General features: G+C 34.7%; 2 protein-coding genes and 3 long non-coding RNA genes across 7 annotated transcripts; 2 read left to right on the top strand and 3 right to left on the bottom strand.

Annotated features, from left to right (window-relative positions):
* Nucleotides 1-28: 28 nt before the first annotated feature.
* On the bottom strand, nt 29-1381 carry LOC115483047. The gene is made up of 3 exons (XR_003944216.1): nt 1063-1381; nt 609-1001; nt 29-245 (listed from the first exon to the last, which is right to left on the bottom strand). It is a non-coding gene; the product is annotated as an uncharacterized LOC115483047 (long non-coding RNA).
* Nucleotides 1382-5546: 4165 nt separating this feature from the next.
* On the bottom strand, nt 5547-6931 carry LOC115483050. Its single transcript, XR_003944219.1, has 3 exons — nt 6581-6931; nt 6127-6519; nt 5547-5763 (listed from the first exon to the last, which is right to left on the bottom strand). It is a non-coding gene; the product is annotated as an uncharacterized LOC115483050 (long non-coding RNA).
* Nucleotides 6932-7539: 608 nt separating this feature from the next.
* On the top strand, nt 7540-8773 carry LOC115483057. 2 transcript variants are annotated; one of them, XM_030223865.1, is made up of 3 exons: nt 7540-7663; nt 7742-7756; nt 8587-8773. In XM_030223865.1, the coding sequence occupies exons 1-3, from the start codon at nt 7562-7564 to the stop codon at nt 8770-8772; spliced, it is 303 nt and encodes a 100-aa protein (XP_030079725.1). In that variant the 5' UTR covers nt 7540-7561; the 3' UTR covers nt 8773. The 2 variants fall into 2 exon arrangements, with proteins under 2 accessions (XP_030079725.1, XP_030079726.1); XM_030223866.1 differs by having other exon boundaries at nt 7541-7680.
* A 138-nt stretch (nt 8774-8911) lies between these two features.
* Nucleotides 8912-10295, bottom strand: LOC115483046. The gene is made up of 3 exons (XR_003944215.1): nt 9946-10295; nt 9492-9884; nt 8912-9128 (listed from the first exon to the last, which is right to left on the bottom strand). It is a non-coding gene; the product is annotated as an uncharacterized LOC115483046 (long non-coding RNA).
* Nucleotides 10296-10904: 609 nt separating this feature from the next.
* LOC115483045 lies at nt 10905-12898 on the top strand. 2 transcript variants are annotated; one of them, XM_030223857.1, is made up of 3 exons: nt 10905-11028; nt 11107-11121; nt 12708-12898. In XM_030223857.1, the coding sequence occupies exons 1-3, from the start codon at nt 10927-10929 to the stop codon at nt 12891-12893; spliced, it is 303 nt and encodes a 100-aa protein (XP_030079717.1). In that variant the 5' UTR covers nt 10905-10926; the 3' UTR covers nt 12894-12898. The 2 variants fall into 2 exon arrangements, with proteins under 2 accessions (XP_030079717.1, XP_030079718.1); XM_030223858.1 differs by having other exon boundaries at nt 10907-11045.
* The last annotated feature ends 5528 nt before the right edge of the window (nt 12899-18426 follow it).

The following is an 18426-nucleotide window of genomic DNA, read 5'->3' as shown; positions in this document are numbered from 1 at the left end:
TTTTTAAATATGCATTTATTTAGTTTGTTTTTTAACCCTTTATATGGCAGTGTTGCATATCTGCAACATACCCTTTAAAAGATATTTTTTCGCAATGCAAATCGAAAAAATCGAATGTGGCTATATGTTGTACATCTGAAACAAACGTATTTTATAAATGATTTGCTTTGGGCACATTTCTAGATGTTTTGTAAAACATATGTTCACTTTCCCGCCAATTTTGTGAGAAGCACATGTTGAGTGCGCTGAAAAAATTGTGTTGCAAAATTTTATTAAAAATATAGATATTTCTTTACGAAAAACTTAAGAAAAACAAAGGTAAATATGTTTCAAATGCATGTGCTATCAAGTTTTCACGTTTCTTGTTGTGTATTGTGTGTAGATTCGAAAAATCGGTATGTTGCAGATATACATCAAACAAGTATTCGAAGTTATACTGTGCAGAATTTATTTTGTTGTATTTATGCAACATAGAGTGTTTGTGTTTATATTATATGTTGTTATGTGTTTATACATATGGTTATATGTTGTTGTTATGTGTCATAGAACTTGTCTTGGGTTTGTTGTATGTGTTTTATGAGACTACATATATAAATAGTACTTCTTACGCAGGAAATATGTCAGGAAAAGGTTTAACACCTTCACAGGTTGAAAATTATTTCAACAGTTTAGATAGCGAGGATGAACTTGACTTTTCTGCTGATGAAGAAAGCGATTTTTATCCAGATGAGAAAGATGCAGGTAGTACGGATGAAGATGACATCGATGACCAAAATCCACCGAGTAATGCCTTAGACGTTTCAAACTCAAATCTCGTAGATGATTCTGAGCCAAATGTTAAAAGTAATAACCCTGATCTGAAAAGAAACTTGCTATGGAGAAAACGCAGTTTAATTTTGAACGAAAATCAACTGCAGTTTCTCGGGAGTACTATGTTGCATCCGGAACTAATGGAACTATCAGAGCCAATACAATTTTTTTGGTATCTTTTTCCAAAAAACCTGTTTGATGAAATTACAATCGAAACAAATCTTTATATTCGCCAAAAAGACCCTAACGCACATGTCAATTTTACGTCCTTAGATATTCGACAGTTTGTTGGAATAATATTATACATGTCAATTTCGCGTCTTCCAAGAATTACTCAATATTGGTCAACAATAATTGGAGTACCAGCGATACAGAATATTATGTCGCAAAAAACATTTGAGATGATGAGGCGTCACATTTACTTTAACAACAATGATAATGCTCTGCCTTTGTCACACTCCTGTCACGATCGGCTATTCAAAATCAGGCCAATAATAGATGAACTAAACAAAAATTTTAAAAAAGTTCCTATGGAACAATTTTTGTGTGTTGATGAACTGATATGTTCAACAAAGGCTAAGAACAACATGAAAAGGTACAATCCCAACAATCCATCGATAGTTTGACAGCTCTACTTCATTGGCTAAAAGCCATACATTTAATTTTAATTATATTTAATATTTTTTTGTTTTGTTATAGTCCATGAAGGATCTCATTATTGTAAACATCTGAATTGTTTATTAAAATTTTTATTTTTGTTTTTAAATATGCATTTATTTAGTTTGTTTTTTAGTACTATCGATACTATTGAATAATATATGCAAAACCATCGAAACTATTGAATGTTGCAACCATCGATAGTTTGACAGCTCTACTTCATTGGCTAAAAGCCATACATTTAATTTTAATTATATTTAATATTTTTTTGTTTTGTTATAGTCCATGAAGGATCTCATTATTGTAAACATCTGAATTGCTTATTAAAATTTTTATTTTTGTTTTTAAATATGCATTTATTTAGTTTGTTTTTTAGTACTATCGATACTATTGAATAATATATGCAAAACCATCGAAACTATTGAATGTTGCAACCATCGATAGTTTGACAGCTCTACTTCATTGGCTAAAAGCCATACATTTAATTTTAATTATATTTAATATTTTTTTGTTTTGTTATAGTCCATGAAGGATCTCATTATTGTAAACATCTGAATTGTTTATTAAAATTTTTATTTTTATTTTTAAATATGCATTTATTTAGTTTGTTTATTAACTTGAAAATATTTTCGATAGTACTACCGATACTATTGAATAATTGTTGCAAAACCATCGAAACTATTGAATGTTGCAACCATCGATAGTTTTACAGCTCTACTTCATTGGCTAAAAGCAATACATTTATCTATAATTATATTTAATATATTTTTGTTTTATTATAGTCCATGAAGGATCTCATTTGACAGCTCTACTTCATTGGCTAACAGCCATACATTTAATTTTAATTATATTTAATATTTTTTTGTTTTGTTATAGTCCATGAAGGATCTCATTATTGTAAACATCTGAATTGTTTATTAAAATTTTTATTTCTATTTTTAAATATGCATTTATTTAGTTTGTTTTTAACTTGAAAATATTTTCGATAGTACTATCGATACTATTGAATAATTGTTGCAAAACCATCGAAACTATTGAATGTTGCAACCATGGATAGTTTTTCAGCTCTACTTCAATGGCCGACATACCTTGGGATCTTTTAGGACTAATGGAACCTGTGCCTTTTGGCACAGCGTGGAGCAGAGTTTACGCAGCAAGCACAACCATACATGACAATGTATGTATATGTATAGTGTATGTATGTGTGTTTGTGTGAGGATTTATCTAAGTGCGTTTTTTGTAATTTTTATTTCAGGAAGCCATGCAAGAGGTTTGGGTTGCATATAAAGAGTGGATACGGGCGGCTGCCAGAACTGAAACCACCAAAAATTCATTTGTTTCTTGCTTACTCTCTCGCGCTCTCTACTAAGTTATGGCAGTTGCACCAGTCACTATGCAGTCAGCAGTGGAGCTTACACATCCAGGCAGCACAATGCTAATACATGTACAATGTAGCAGAGTTTACGCAGCAGGCGCAACCATACATGTACAGCTGGACAATGACAGTGTATGTTTATGTATAGTGTATGTATGTGTGTTTGTGTGAGGATTTATCTAAGTGCGTTTTTTTTGTAAATTTTATTTCAGGAAGCCATGCAAGAGGTTTGGGTTTCATGTAAAGAGTGGATACGGGCGGCTGCCAGAACTGAAACTACCAAAAATTCATTTGTTTCTTGCTTACTCTCTCGCGCTTTCTACTAAGTTATGGCATGTAAAGAGTGGATACGGGCGGCTGCCAGAACTGAAACCACCAAAAATTCATTTGTTTCTTGCTTACTCTCTCGCGTTCTCTACTAAGTTATGGCAGTTGCACCAGTCACTATGCAGTCAGCAGTGGAGCTTACACATCCAGGCAGCACAATGCTAATACATGTACAATGTAGCAGAGTTTACGCAGCAATCGCAACCATACATGTACAGCTGGACAATGACAGTGTATGTATATGTATAGTGTATGTATGTGTGTTTGAGTGAGGATTTATCTAAGTGCGTTTTTTTGTAATTTTTATTTCAGGAAGCCATGCAAGAGGTTTGGGTTGCATGTAAAGAGTGGATACGGGCGGCTGCCAGAACTGAAACTACCAAAAATTCATTTGTTTCTTGCTTACTCTCTCGCGCTTTCTACTAAGTTATGGCAGGTGCACCAGTCACTTTGCAGTCAGCAGTGGAGCTTACTCATCCAGGCGGCGCAATGCTAATACATGTACAATGTAGCAGAGTTTACGCAGCAGGCGCAACCATACATGTACAGCTGGACAATGACAGTGTATGTATATGTATAGTGTATGTATGTGTGTTTGTGTGAGGATTTATCTAAGTGCGTTTTTTGTAATTTTTATTTCAGGAAGCCATGCAAGAGGTTTGGGTTGCATATAAAGAGTGGATACGGGCGGCTGCCAGAACTGAAACCACCAAAAATTCATTTGTTTCTTGTTTACTCTCTCGCGCTCTCTACTAAGTTATGGCAGTTGCACCAGTCACTATGCAGTCAGCAGTGGAGCTTACGCATCCAGGCAGCACAATGCTAATACATGTACAATGTAGCAGAGTTTACGCAGCAGGCGCAACCATACATGTACAGCTGGACAATGACAGTGTATGTATATGTATAGTGTATGTATGTGTGTTTGTGTGAGGATTTATCTAAGTGCGTTTTTTTGTAATTTTTATTTCAGGAAGCCATGCAAGAGGTTTGGGTTGCATGTAAAGAGTGGATACGGGCGGCTGCCAGAACTGAAACCACCAAAAATTCATTTGTTTGTTGCTTACTCTCTCGCGCTTTCTACTAAGTTATGGCAGGTGCACCAGTCACTTTGCAGTCAGCAGTGGAGCTTACTCATCCAGGCGGCGCAATGCTAATACATGTACAATGTAGCAGAGTTTACGCAGCAGGCGCAACCATACATGTACAGCTGGACAATGACAGTGTATGTATATGTATAGTGTATGTATGTGTGTTTGTGTGAGGATTTATCTAAGTGCGTTTTTTGTAATTTTTATTTCAGGAAGCCATGCAAGAGGTTTGGGTTGCATATAAAGAGTGGATACGGGCGGCTGCCAGAACTGAAACCACCAAAAATTCATTTGTTTCTTGCTTACTCTCTCGCGCTCTCTACTAAGTTATGGCAGTTGCACCAGTCACTATGCAGTCAGCAGTGGAGCTTACACATCCAGGCAGCACAATGCTAATACATGTACAATGTAGCAGAGTTTACGCAGCAGGCGCAACCATACATGTACAGCTGGACAATGACAGTGTATGTATATGTATAGTGTATGTATGTGTGTTTGAGTGAGGATTTATCTAAGTGCGTTTTTTTGTAATTTTTATTTCAGGAAGCCATGCAAGAGGTTTGGGTTGCATGTAAAGAGTGGATACGGGCGGCTGCCAGAACTGAAACTACCAAAAATTCATTTGTTTCTTGCTTACTCTCTCGCGCTTTCTACTAAGTTATGGCAGGTGCACCAGTCACTATGCAGTCAGCAGTGGAGCTTACACATCCAGGCGGCACAATGCTAATACAAGTACAATGTAGCAGAGTTTACGCAGCAGGCGCAACCATACATGTACAGCTGGACAATGACAGTGTATGTATATGTATAGTGTATGTATGTGTGTTTGTGTGAGGATTTATCTAAGTGCGTTTTTTGTAATTTTTATTTCAGGAAGCCATGCAAGAGGTTTGGGCTGCATATAAAGAGTGGATACGGGCGGCTGCCAGAACTGAAACCACCAAAAATTCATTTGCTTCAGTTGAACCAGTCACTATGCAGTCAGCAGTTGTGTTGAATCGAGTGCGGCACCCACTCATCCACTGAGTCAGAGCGATTGTTCAGCAAAGTTGGACAGATTATCACGGAACGACGAGCCTTAAAAGCTAAGCATGTGGACATGCTTCTTTTTCTTCATCATAACTCTTGGATCTTGGCAGAAGACTAAAAGCCATACATTTAATTTTAATTATATTTAATATTTTTTTGGTTTGTTATAGTCCATGAAGGATCTCATTATTGTAAGCATTTGAATTGTTTATTAAAATTTTTATTTTTATTTTTAAATATGCATTTATTTAGTTTGTTTTTTAACCCTTTATATGGCAGTGTTGCATATCTGCAACATACCCTTTAAAAGATATTTTTTCGCAATGCAAATCGAAAAAATCGAATGTGGCTATATGTTGTACATCTGAAACAAACGTATTTTATAAATGATTTGCTTTGGGCACATTTCTAGATGTTTTGTAAAACATATGTTCACTTTCCCGCCAATTTTGTGAGAAGCACATGTTGAGTGCGCTGAAAAAATTGTGTTGCAAAATTTTATTAAAAATATAGATATTTCTTTACGAAAAACTTAAGAAAAACAAAGGTAAATATGTTTCAAATGCATGTGCTATCAAGTTTTCACGTTTCTTGTTGTGTATTGTGTGTAGATTCGAAAAATCGGTATGTTGCAGATATACATCAAACAAGTATTCGAAGTTATACTGTGCAGAATTTATTTTGTTGTATTTATGCAACATAGAGTGTTTGTGTTTATATTATATGTTGTTATGTGTTTATACATATGGTTATATGTTGTTGTTATGTGTCATAGAACTTGTCTTGGGTTTGTTGTATGTGTTTTATGAGACTACATATATAAATAGTACTTCTTACGCAGGAAATATGTCAGGAAAAGGTTTAACACCTTCACAGGTTGAAAATTATTTCAACAGTTTAGATAGCGAGGATGAACTTGACTTTTCTGCTGATGAAGAAAGCGATTTTTATCTAGATGAGAAAGATGCAGGTAGTACGGATGAAGATGACATCGATGACCAAAATCCACCGAGTAATGCCTTAGACGTTTCAAACTCAAATCTCGTAGATGATTCTGAGCCAAATGTTAAAAGTAATAACCCTGATCTGAAAAGAAACTTGCTATGGAGAAAACGCAGTTTAATTTTGAACGAAAATCAACTGCAGTTTCTCGGGAGTACTATGTTGCATCCGGAACTAATGGAACTATCAGAGCCAATACAATTTTTTTGGTATCTTTTTCCAAAAAACCTGTTTGATGAAATTACAATCGAAACAAATCTTTATATTCGCCAAAAAGACCCTAACGCACATGTCAATTTTACGTCCTTAGATATTCGACAGTTTGTTGGAATAATATTATACATGTCAATTTCGCGTCTTCCAAGAATTACTCAATATTGGTCAACAATAATTGGAGTACCAGCGATACAGAATATTATGTCGCAAAAAACATTTGAGATGATGAGGCGTCACATTTACTTTAACAACAATGATAATGCTCTGCCTTTGTCACACTCCTGTCACGATCGGCTATTCAAAATCAGGCCAATAATAGATGAACTAAACAAAAATTTTAAAAAAGTTCCTATGGAACAATTTTTGTGTGTTGATGAACTGATATGTTCAACAAAGGCTAAGAACCACATGAAAAGGTACAATCCCAACAATCCATCGATAGTTTGACAGCTCTACTTCATTGGCTAAAAGCCATACATTTAATTTTAATTATATTTAATATTTTTTTGTTTTGTTATAGTCCATGAAGGTTCTCATTATTGTAAACATCTGAATTGTTTATTAAAATTTTTATTTTTGTTTTTAAATATGCATTTATTTAGTTTGTTTTTTAGTACTATCGATACTATTGAATAATATATGCAAAACCATCGAAACTATTGAATGTTGCAACCATCGATAGTTTGACAGCTCTACTTCATTGGCTAAAAGCCATACATTTATCTTTAATTATATTTAATATATTTTTGTTTTATTATAGTCCAAGAAGGATCTCATTTGACAGCTCTACTTCATTGGCTAACAGCCATACATTTAATTTTAATTATATTTAATATTTTTTTGTTTTGTTATAGTCCATGAAGGATCTCATTATTGTAAACATCTGAATTGTTTATTAAAATTTTTATTTTTATTTTTAAATATGCATTTATTTAGTTTGTTTTTTAACTTGAAAATATTTTCGATAGTACTATCGATACTATTGAATAATTGTTGCAAAACCATCGAAACTATTGAATGTTGCAACCATGGATAGTTTTTCAGCTCTACTTCAATGGCCGACATACCTTGGGATCTTTTAGCACTAATGGAACCTGTGCCTTTTGGCACAGCGTGGAGCAGAGTTTACGCAGCAAGCACAACCATACATGACAATGTATGTATATGTATAGTGTATGTATGTGTGTTTGTGTGAGGATTTATCTAAGTGCGTATTTTGTAATTTTTATTTCAGGAAGCCATGCAAGAGGTTTGGGTTGCATATAAAGAGTGGATACGGGCGGCTGCCAGAACTGAAACCACCAAAAATTCATTTGTTTCTTGCTTACTCTCTCGCGCTCTCTACTAAGTTATGGCATGTAAAGAGTGGATACGGGCGGCTGCCAGAACTGAAACCACCAAAAATTCATTTGTTTCTTGCTTACTCTCTCGCGCTCTCTACTAAGTTATGGCAGTTGCACCAGTCACTATGCAGTCAGCAGTGGAGCTTACACATCCAGGCAGAACAATGCTAATACATGTACAATGTAGCAGAGTTTACGCAGCAGGCGCAACCATACATGTACAGCTGGACAATGACAGTGTATGTATATGTATAGTGTATGTATGTGTGTTTGAGTGAGGATTTATCTAAGTGCGTTTTTTTGTAATTTTTATTTCAGGAAGCCATGCAAGAGGTTTGGGTTGCATGTAAAGAGTGGATACGGGCGGCTGCCAGAACTGAAACTACCAAAAATTCATTTGTTTCTTGCTTACTCTCTCGCGCTTTCTACTAAGTTATGGCAGGTGCACCAGTCACTATGCAGTCAGCAGTGGAGCTTACACATCCAGGCGGCACAATGCTAATACAAGTACAATGTAGCAGAGTTTACGCAGCAGGCGCAACCATACATGTACAGCTGGACAATGACAGTGTATGTATATGTATAGTGTATGTATGTGTGTTTGTGTGAGGATTTATCTAAGTGCGTTTTTTGTAATTTTTATTTCAGGAAGCCATGCAAGAGGTTTGAGTTGCATATAAAGAGTGGATACGGGCGGCTGCCAGAACTGAAACCACCAAAAATTCATTTGCTTCAGTTGAACCAGTCACTATGCAGTCAGCAGTTGTGTCGAATCGAGTGCGGCACCCACTCATCCACTGAGTCAGAGCGATTGTTCAGCAAAGTTGGACAGATTATCACGGAACGACGAGCCTTAAAAGCTAAGCATGTGGACATGCTTCTTTTTCTTCATCATAACTCTTGGATCTTGGCAGAAGACTAAAAGCCATACATTTAATTTTAATTATATTTAATATTTTTTTGGTTTGTTATAGTCCATGAAGGATCTCATTATTGTAAGCATTTGAATTGTTTATTAAAATTTTTATTTTTATTTTTAAATATGCATTTATTTAGTTTGTTTTTTAACCCTTTATATGGCAGTGTTGCATATCTGCAACATACCCTTTAAAAGATATTTTTTCGCAATGCAAATCGAAAAAATCGAATGTGGCTATATGTTGTACATCTGAAACAAACGTATTTTATAAATGATTTGCTTTGGGCACATTTCTAGATGTTTTGTAAAACATATGTTCACTTTCCCGCCAATTTTGTGAGAAGCACATGTTGAGTGCGCTGAAAAAATTGTGTTGCAAAATTTTATTAAAAATATAGATATTTCTTTACGAAAAACTTAAGAAAAACAAAGGTAAATATGTTTCAAATGCATGTGCTATCAAGTTTTCACGTTTCTTGTTGTGTATTGTGTGTAGATTCGAAAAATCGGTATGTTGCAGATATACATCAAACAAGTATTCGAAGTTATACTGTGCAGAATTTATTTTGTTGTATTTATGCAACATAGAGTGTTTGTGTTTATATTATATGTTGTTATGTGTTTATACATATGGTTATATGTTGTTGTTATGTGTCATAGAACTTGTCTTGGGTTTGTTGTATGTGTTTTATGAGACTACATATATAAATAGTACTTCTTACGCAGGAAATATGTCAGGAAAAGGTTTAACACCTTCACAGGTTGAAAATTATTTCAACAGTTTAGATAGCGAGGATGAACTTGACTTTTCTGCTGATGAAGAAAGCGATTTTTATCCAGATGAGAAAGATGCAGGTAGTACGGATGAAGATGACATCGATGACCAAAATCCACCGAGTAATGCCTTAGACGTTTCAAACTCAAATCTCGTAGATGATTCTGAGCCAAATGTTAAAAGTAATAACCCTGATCTGAAAAGAAACTTGCTATGGAGAAAACGCAGTTTAATTTTGAACGAAAATCAACTGCAGTTTCTCGGGAGTACTATGTTGCATCCGGAACTAATGGAACTATCAGAGCCAATACAATTTTTTTGGTATCTTTTTCCAAAAAACCTGTTTGATGAAATTACAATCGAAACAAATCTTTATATTCGCCAAAAAGACCCTAACGCACATGTCAATTTTACGTCCTTAGATATTCGACAGTTTGTTGGAATAATATTATACATGTCAATTTCGCGTCTTCCAAGAATTACTCAATATTGGTCAACAATAATTGGAGTACCAGCGATACAGAATATTATGTCGCAAAAAACATTTGAGATGATGAGGCGTCACATTTACTTTAACAACAATGATAATGCTCTGCCTTTGTCACACTCCTGTCACGATCGGCTATTCAAAATCAGGCCAATAATAGATGAACTAAACAAAAATTTTAAAAAAGTTCCTATGGAACAATTTTTGTGTGTTGATGAACTGATATGTTCAACAAAGGCTAAGAACCACATGAAAAGGTACAATCCCAACAATCCATCGATAGTTTGACAGCTCTACTTCATTGGCTAAAAGCCATACATTTAATTTTAATTATATTTAATATTTTTTTGTTTTGTTATAGTCCATGAAGGTTCTCATTATTGTAAACATCTGAATTGTTTATTAAAATTTTTATTTTTGTTTTTAAATATGCATTTATTTAGTTTGTTTTTTAGTACTATCGATACTATTGAATAATATATGCAAAACCATCGAAACTATTGAATGTTGCAACCACCGATAGTTTGACAGCTCTACTTCATTGGCTAAAAGCCATACATTTATCTTTAATTATATTTAATATATTTTTGTTTTATTATAGTCCAAGAAGGATCTCATTTGACAGCTCTACTTCATTGGCTAACAGCCATACATTTAATTTTAATTATATTTAATATTTTTTTGTTTTGTTATAGTCCATGAAGGATCTCATTATTGTAAACATCTGAATTGTTTATTAAAATTTTTATTTTTATTTTTAAATATGCATTTATTTAGTTTGTTTTTTAACTTGAAAATATTTTCGATAGTACTATCGATACTATTGAATAATTGTTGCAAAACCATCGAAACTATTGAATGTTGCAACCATGGATAGTTTTTCAGCTCTACTTCAATGGCCGACATACCTTGGGATCTTTTAGCACTAATGGAACCTGTGCCTTTTGGCACAGCGTGGAGCAGAGTTTACGCAGCAAGCACAACCATACATGACAATGTATGTATATGTATAGTGTATGTATGTGTGTTTGTGTGAGGATTTATCTAAGTGCGTATTTTGTAATTTTTATTTCAGGAAGCCATGCAAGAGGTTTGGGTTGCATATAAAGAGTGGATACGGGCGGCTGCCAGAACTGAAACCACCAAAAATTCATTTGTTTCTTGCTTACTCTCTCGCGCTCTCTACTAAGTTATGGCATGTAAAGAGTGGATACGGGCGGCTGCCAGAACTGAAACCACCAAAAATTCATTTGTTTCTTGCTTACTCTCTCGCGCTCTCTACTAAGTTATGGCAGTTGCACCAGTCACTATGCAGTCAGCAGTGGAGCTTACACATCCAGGCAGAACAATGCTAATACATGTACAATGTAGCAGAGTTTACGCAGCAGGCGCAACCATACATGTACAGCTGGACAATGACAGTGTATGCATATGTATAGTGTATGTATGTGTGTTTGAGTGAGGATTTATCTAAGTGCGTTTTTTTGTAATTTTTATTTCAGGAAGCCATGCAAGAGGTTTGGGTTGCATGTAAAGAGTGGATACGGGCGGCTGCCAGAACTGAAACTACCAAAAATTCATTTGTTTCTTGCTTACTCTCTCGCGCTTTCTACTAAGTTATGGCATGTAAAGAGTGGATACGGGCGGCTGCCAGAACTGAAACTACCAAAAATTCATTTGTTTGTTGCTTACTCTCTCGCGCTTTCTACTAAGTTATGGCAGGTGCACCAGTCACTTTGCAGTCAGCAGTGGAGCTTACTCATCCAGGCGGCGCAATGCTAATACATGTACAATGTAGCAGAGTTTACGCAGCAGGCGCAACCATACATGTACAGCTGGACAATGACAGTGTATGTATATGTATAGTGTATGTATGTGTGTTTGTGTGAGGATTTATCTAAGTGCGTTTTTTGTAATTTTTATTTCAGGAAGCCATGCAAGAAGTTTGGGTTGCATATAAAGAGTGGATACGGGCGGCTGCCAGAACTGAAACCACCAAAAATTCATTTGTTTCTTGCTTACTCTCTCGCGCTCTCTACTAAGTTATGGCAGGTGCACCAGTCACTTTGCAGTCAGCAGTGGAGCTTACTCATCCAGGCGGCGCAATGCTAATACATGTACAATGGAGCAGAGTTTACGCAGCAGTCGCAACCATACATGTACAGCTGGACAATGACAATGTATGTATATGTATAGTGTATGTATGTGTGTTTGTGTGAGGATTTATCTAAGTGCGTTTTTTGTAATTTTTATTTCAGGAAGCCATGCAAGAGGTTTGGGTTGCATGTAAAGAGTGGATACGGGCGGCTGCCAGAACTGAAACCACCAAAAATTCATTTGTTTCTTGCTTACTCTCTCGCGCTTTCTACTAAGTTATGGCAGGTGCACCAGTCACTATGCAGTCAGCAGTGGAGCTTACACATCCAGGCGGCACAATGCTAATACAAGTACAATGTAGCAGAGTTTACGCAGCAGGCGCAACCATACATGTACAGCTGGACAATGACAGTGTATGTATATGTATAGTGTATGTATGTGTGTTTGTGTGAGGATTTATCTAAGTGCGTTTTTTGTAATTTTTATTTCAGGAAGCCATGCAAGAGGTTTGGGTTGCATATAAAGAGTGGATACGGGCGGCTGCCAGAACTGAAACCACCAAAAATTCATTTGTTTCAGTTGAACCAGTCACTATGCAGTCAGCAGTTGTGTCGAATCGAGTGCGGCACCCACTCATCCACTGAGTCAGAGCGATTGTTCAGCAAAGCTGGACAGATTATCACGGAACGACGAGCCTTAAAAGCTAAGCATGTGGACATGCTTCTTTTTCTTCATCATAACTCTTGGATCTTGGCAGAAGACTAAAAGCCATACATTTAATTTTAATTATATTTAATATTTTTTTGTTTTGTTATAGTCCATGAAGGATCTCATTATTGTAAACATCTGAATTGTTTATTAAAATTTTTATTTTTGTTTTTAAATATGCATTTATTTAGTTTGTTTTTTAGTACTATCGATACTATTGAATAATATATGCAAAACCATCGAAACTATTGAATGTTGCAACCATCGATAGTTTAACAGCTCTACTTCATTGGCTAAAAGCCATACATTAATAATTGTTTCAAAAATTTTCATTTACATTAAAATAACTCCACTTTTTTACTTAAATGTGTTATATAATTAATTAATCATATTATCTATCTAACTTTGAAAAATATTTTGTTTTACCTCTTATAATACACTAAGAAATACTTCAATTATTTTCACCACAACCCTATCTGTTGCATATATGCAACAATCCTTTTATCCTTAAATAAATGACTAAAAAAGTAAAATTTAAAAAAAAAGAAAGAAGTTGAATTATTTATTTTTATTTTTCTTTCTAATGAAATAAGCTACATCAAAATCCGATAAGGTGCCATATAAAGGGTTAACTTGAAAATATTTTCGATAGTACTATCGATACTATTGAACTTGCAGAAGACAAACAAGCAGAAGTGATCGAATCAAATAAAAAAAAATTTTATTTTTCGGGCGGTGCTAAAATCTAAAAAAAAATAAAATAAAAAGACATTCAAACAAATAAAATAAAAAAAGTGAAATCAACAAAAAATCATTTGTTTCTTGCTAGCTGAGCTCAGCGCACGCTAAATTAATTCTAACCGCTAGCCGAACTAAACGAAAAACGCAACATTTAAAAGGAATTATGCAGCACACTTGCAGAAGACAAACAAGCAGAAGTGATCGAATCAAATAAAAAAAAAAATTTTTTTTTCGGGCGTAGCAAAAATCTAAAAAAAAAAAATAAAAAGAAATTCAAACAAATAAAACAAAAAAGTGAAATCAACAAAAAATCATTTGTTTCTTGCTAGCTGAGCTCAGCGCACGCTAAATTAATGCTAACCGCTAGCCGAACAAAACGAAAAACGCAACATTTAAAAGGGATTATGCAGCACACTTGCAGAAGACAAACAAGCAGAAGTGATCGAATCAAATAAAAAAAAAAATTTTTTTTTCGGGCGTAGCAAAAATCTAAAAAAAAAAAATAAAAAGAAATTCAAACAAATAAAACAAAAAAAGTGAAATCAACAAAAAATCATTTGTTTCTTGCTAGCTGAGCTCAGCGCACGCTAAATTAATTCTAACCGCTAGCCGAACAAAACGAAAAACGCAACATTTAAAAGGGATTATGCAGCACACTTGCAGAAGACAAACAAGCAGAAGTGATCGAATCAAATAAAAAAAAAATTTTATTTTTCGGGCGGTGCAAAAATCTAAAAAAAAAAAAATAAAAAGAAATTCAAACAAATAAAACAAATAAGAAGTTTGAGTAGCGAGTAAAGAGTGGCTACGGACGGCGGCCAGAAGTGAAACCAACAAAAAATCATTTGTTTCTTGCTAGCTAAGCTCAGCGCACGCAAAATTAATTCTAACCGCTAGCCGAACAAAACGAAAAACGCAACATTTAAAAGGGATTATGCAGCACACTTGCAGAAGACAAACAAGCAGAAGTGATCAAATCAAATTAAAAAAAAAAAATTTTTTTTTCGGGCGGAGCAAAAATCTAAAAAAAAAAAATAAAAAGAAATTCAAACAAATAAAACAAAAAAAGTGAAATCAACAAAAAATCATTTGTTTCTTGCTAGCTGAGCTCAGCGCACGCTAAATTAATTCTAACCGCTAGCCGAACAAAACGAAAAACGCAACATTTAAAAGGGATTATGCAGCACACTTGCAGAAGACAAACAAGCAGAAGTGATCGAATCAAATAAAAAAAAAAATTTTATTTTTCGGGCGGTGCAAAAATCTAAAAAAAAAAAATAAAAAGAAACTCAAACAAATAAAACAAAAAAAAAGTGAAACCAACAAAAAATCATTTGTTTCTTGCTAGCTGAGCTCAGCGCACGCTAAATTAATTCTAACCGCTAGCCGAACAAAACGAAAAACGCAACATTTAAAAGGGATTGTGCAGCACACTTGGAGAAGACGAAAAAGCAGAAGTGCTGAAGAGCTTAAGCATGGTGGCGGAACAGCATGCATAAGGGAGCAGAAGAGAGAGACAGAGAGGAAAAACGCTAATAGGTGTACAAGAAAGCAGAAGCAGGAGAGCAGATGAGCAAACGCATACAGGCTTAACAATGCAGTGAATAGAAAATCAGAAGAGTTTACGCAACCGGCGCTACAATACATGCACAGCTGGACAATGACAATGTATGTATATGTATATGTGTATGTATGTGTGCTTGTGTGTGCGCGCCATGCCCGAAGTTTGAGTAGTGAGTAAAGAGTGGATACGGACGGCGGCCAGAAGTGAAACCAACAAAAAAGCATTTGTTTCTTGCTAGCTGAGCTCAGCGCACGCAAAATTAATTCTAACCGCTAGCCGAACAAAACGAAAAACGCAACATTTAAAAGGGATTATGCAGCACACTTGCAGAAGACAAACAAGCAGAAGTGATCGAATCAAATAAAAAAAAAAAATTTTTTTTCGGGCGGAGCAAAAATCTAAAAAAAAAAAATAAAAAGAAATTCAAACAAATAAAACAAAAAAAGTGAAATCAACAAAAAATCATTTGTTTCTTGCTAGCTGAGCTCAGCGCACGCTAAATTAATTCTAACCGCTAGCCGAACAAAACGAAAAACGCAACATTTAAAAGGGATTATGCAGCACACTTGCAGAAGACAAACAAGCAGAAGTGATCGAATCAAATAAAAAAAAAATTTTATTTTTCGGGCGGTGCAAAAATCTAAAAAAAAAAAAAATAAAAAGAAATTCAAACAAATAAAACAAATAAGAAGTTTGAGTAGCGAGTAAAGAGTGGCTACGGACGGCGGCCAGAAGTGAAACCAACAAAAAATCATTTGTTTCTTGCTAGCTGAGCTCAGCGCACGCAAAATTAATTCTAACCGCTAGCCGAACAAAACGAAAAACGCAACATTTAAAAGGGATTATGCAGCACACTTGCAGAAGACAAACAAGCAGAAGTGATCGAATCAAATAAAAAAAAAAAATTTTTTTTTTCGGGCGGAGCAAAAATCTAAAAAAAAAAAATAAAAAGAAATTCAAACAAATAAAACAAAAAAACTGAAATCAACAAAAAATCATTTGTTTCTTGCTAGCTGAGCTCAGCGCACGCTAAATTAATTCTAACCGCTAGCCGAACAAAACGAAAAATGCAACATTTAAAAGGGATTATGCAGCACACTTGCAGAAGACAAACAAGCAGAAGTGATCGAATCAAATAAAAAAAAAAATTTTTATTTTTCGGGCGGTGCAAAAATCTAAAAAAAAAAATAAAAAGAAACTCAAACAAATAAAACAAAAAAAAAGTGAAACCAACAAAAAATCATTTGTTTCTTGCTAGCTGAGCTCAGCGCACGCTAAATTAATTCTAACCGCTAGCCGAACAAAACGAAAAACGCAACATTTAAAAGGAATTATGCAGCACACTTGCAGAAGACAAACAAGCAGAAGTAATCGAATCAAATAAAAAAAAAATTTTATTTTTCGGGCGGTGCAAAAATCTAAAAAAAAAAAAAAAAATAAAAAGAAATTCAAACAAATAAAACAAATAAGAAGTTTGAGTAGCGAGTAAAGAGTGGCTACCGACGGCGGCCAGAAGTGAAACAAACAAAAAATCATTTGTTTCTTGCTAGCTGTGCTCAGCGCACGCTAAATAAATTCTAACCGCTAGCCGAACAAAACGAAAAACGCAACATTTAAAAGGGATTATGCAGCACACTTGCAGAAGACAAACAAGCAGAAGTGATCGAATCAAATAAAAAAAAAAAATTTTTTTTTCGGGCGGAGCGAAAATCTAAAAAAAAAAATAAAAAGAAATTCAAACAAATAAAACAAAAAATAGTGAAACCAACAAAAAATCATTTGTTTCTTGCTAGCTGAGCTCAGCGCACGCTAAATTAATTCTAACCGCTAGCCGAACAAAACGAAAATCGCAACATTTAAAAGGGATTATGCAGCACACTTGCAGAAGACAAACAAGCAGAAGTGATCGAATCAAATAAAAAAAAAAAATTTTTTTTCGGGCGGAGCAAAAATCTAAAAAAAAAAAATAAAAAGAAACTCAAGCAAATAAAACAAAAAAAAAGTGAAACCAACAAAAAATCATTTGTTTCTTGCTAGCTGAGCTCAGCGCACGCTAAATTAATTCTAACCGCTAGCCGAACAAAACGAAAAACGCAACATTTAAAAGGGATTGTGCAGCACACTTGGAGAAGACGAAAAAGCAGAAGTGCTGAAGAGCTTAAGCATGGTGGCGGAACAGCATGCATAAGGGAGCAGAAGAGAGAGACAGAGAGGAAAAACGCTAATAGATGTACAAGGAAGCAGAAGCAGGAGAGCAGATGAGCAAACGCATACAGGCTTAACAATGCAGTGAATAGAAAATCAGAAGAGTTTACGCAACCGACGCCACAATACATGTACAGCTGGACAATGACAATGTATGTATATGTATATGTGTATGTATGTGTGCTTGTGTGTGCGCGCCATGCCCGAAGTTTGAGTAGTGAGTAAAGAGTGGATACGGACGGCGGCCAGAAGTGAAACCAACAAAAAATCATTTGTTTCTTGCTAGCTGAGCTCAGCGCACGCAAAATTAATTCTAACCGCTAGCCGAACAAAACGAAAAACGCAACATTTAAAAGGGATTATGCAGCACACTTGCAGAAGACAAACAAGCAGAAGTGATCGAATCAAATAAAAAAAAAAAAATTTTTTTTTCGGGCGGAGCAAAAATCTAAAAAAAAAAAATAAAAAGAAATTCAAACAAATAAAACAAAAAAAGTGAAATCAACAAAAAATCATTTGTTTCTTGCTAGCTGAGCTCAGCGCACGCTAAATTAATTCTAACCGCTAGCCGAACAAAACGAAAAACGCAACATTTAAAAGGGATTATGCAGCACACTTGCAGAAGACAAACAAGCAGAAGTGATCGAATCAAATAAAAAAAAAAATTTTTATTTTTCGGGCGGTGCAAAAATCTAAAAAAAAAAATAAAAAGAAACTCAAACAAATAAAACAAAAAAAAAGTGAAACCAACAAAAAATCATTTGTTTCTTGCTAGCTGAGCTCAGCGCACGCTAAATTAATTCTAACCGCTAGCCGAACAAAACGAAAAACGCAACATTTAAAAGGAATTATGCAGCACACTTGCAGAAGACAAACAAGCAGAAGTAATCGAATCAAATAAAAAAAAAATTTTATTTTTCGGGCGGTGCAAAAATCTAAAAAAAAAAAAAAAAATAAAAAGAAATTCAAACAAATAAAACAAATAAGAAGTTTGAGTAGCGAGTAAAGAGTGGCTACGGACGGCGGCCAGAAGTGAAACAAACAAAAAATCATTTGTTTCTTGCTAGCTGTGCTCAGCGC

The sequence above is a fragment of the Drosophila hydei genome, unplaced genomic scaffold (assembly GCF_003285905.1).
Source record: "Drosophila hydei strain 15085-1641.00,03,60 unplaced genomic scaffold, DhydRS2 tig00000315-arrow-arrow-pilon, whole genome shotgun sequence".
Lineage (NCBI taxonomy): Eukaryota > Metazoa > Arthropoda > Insecta > Diptera > Drosophilidae > Drosophila > Drosophila hydei.
The sequence above is the reverse complement of the archived record's forward strand: the minus strand, read 5'-3'. Positions and strand labels throughout refer to the sequence as shown.

Excerpts from the sequence above, each read along its gene's own strand:
- LOC115483045 (XM_030223857.1), top strand. The coding sequence starts at position 10,927 with ATGGCCGACATACCTTGGGATCTTTTAGCACTAATGGAACCTGTGCCT.
- LOC115483057 (XM_030223865.1), top strand. The coding sequence starts at position 7,562 with ATGGCCGACATACCTTGGGATCTTTTAGCACTAATGGAACCTGTGCCT.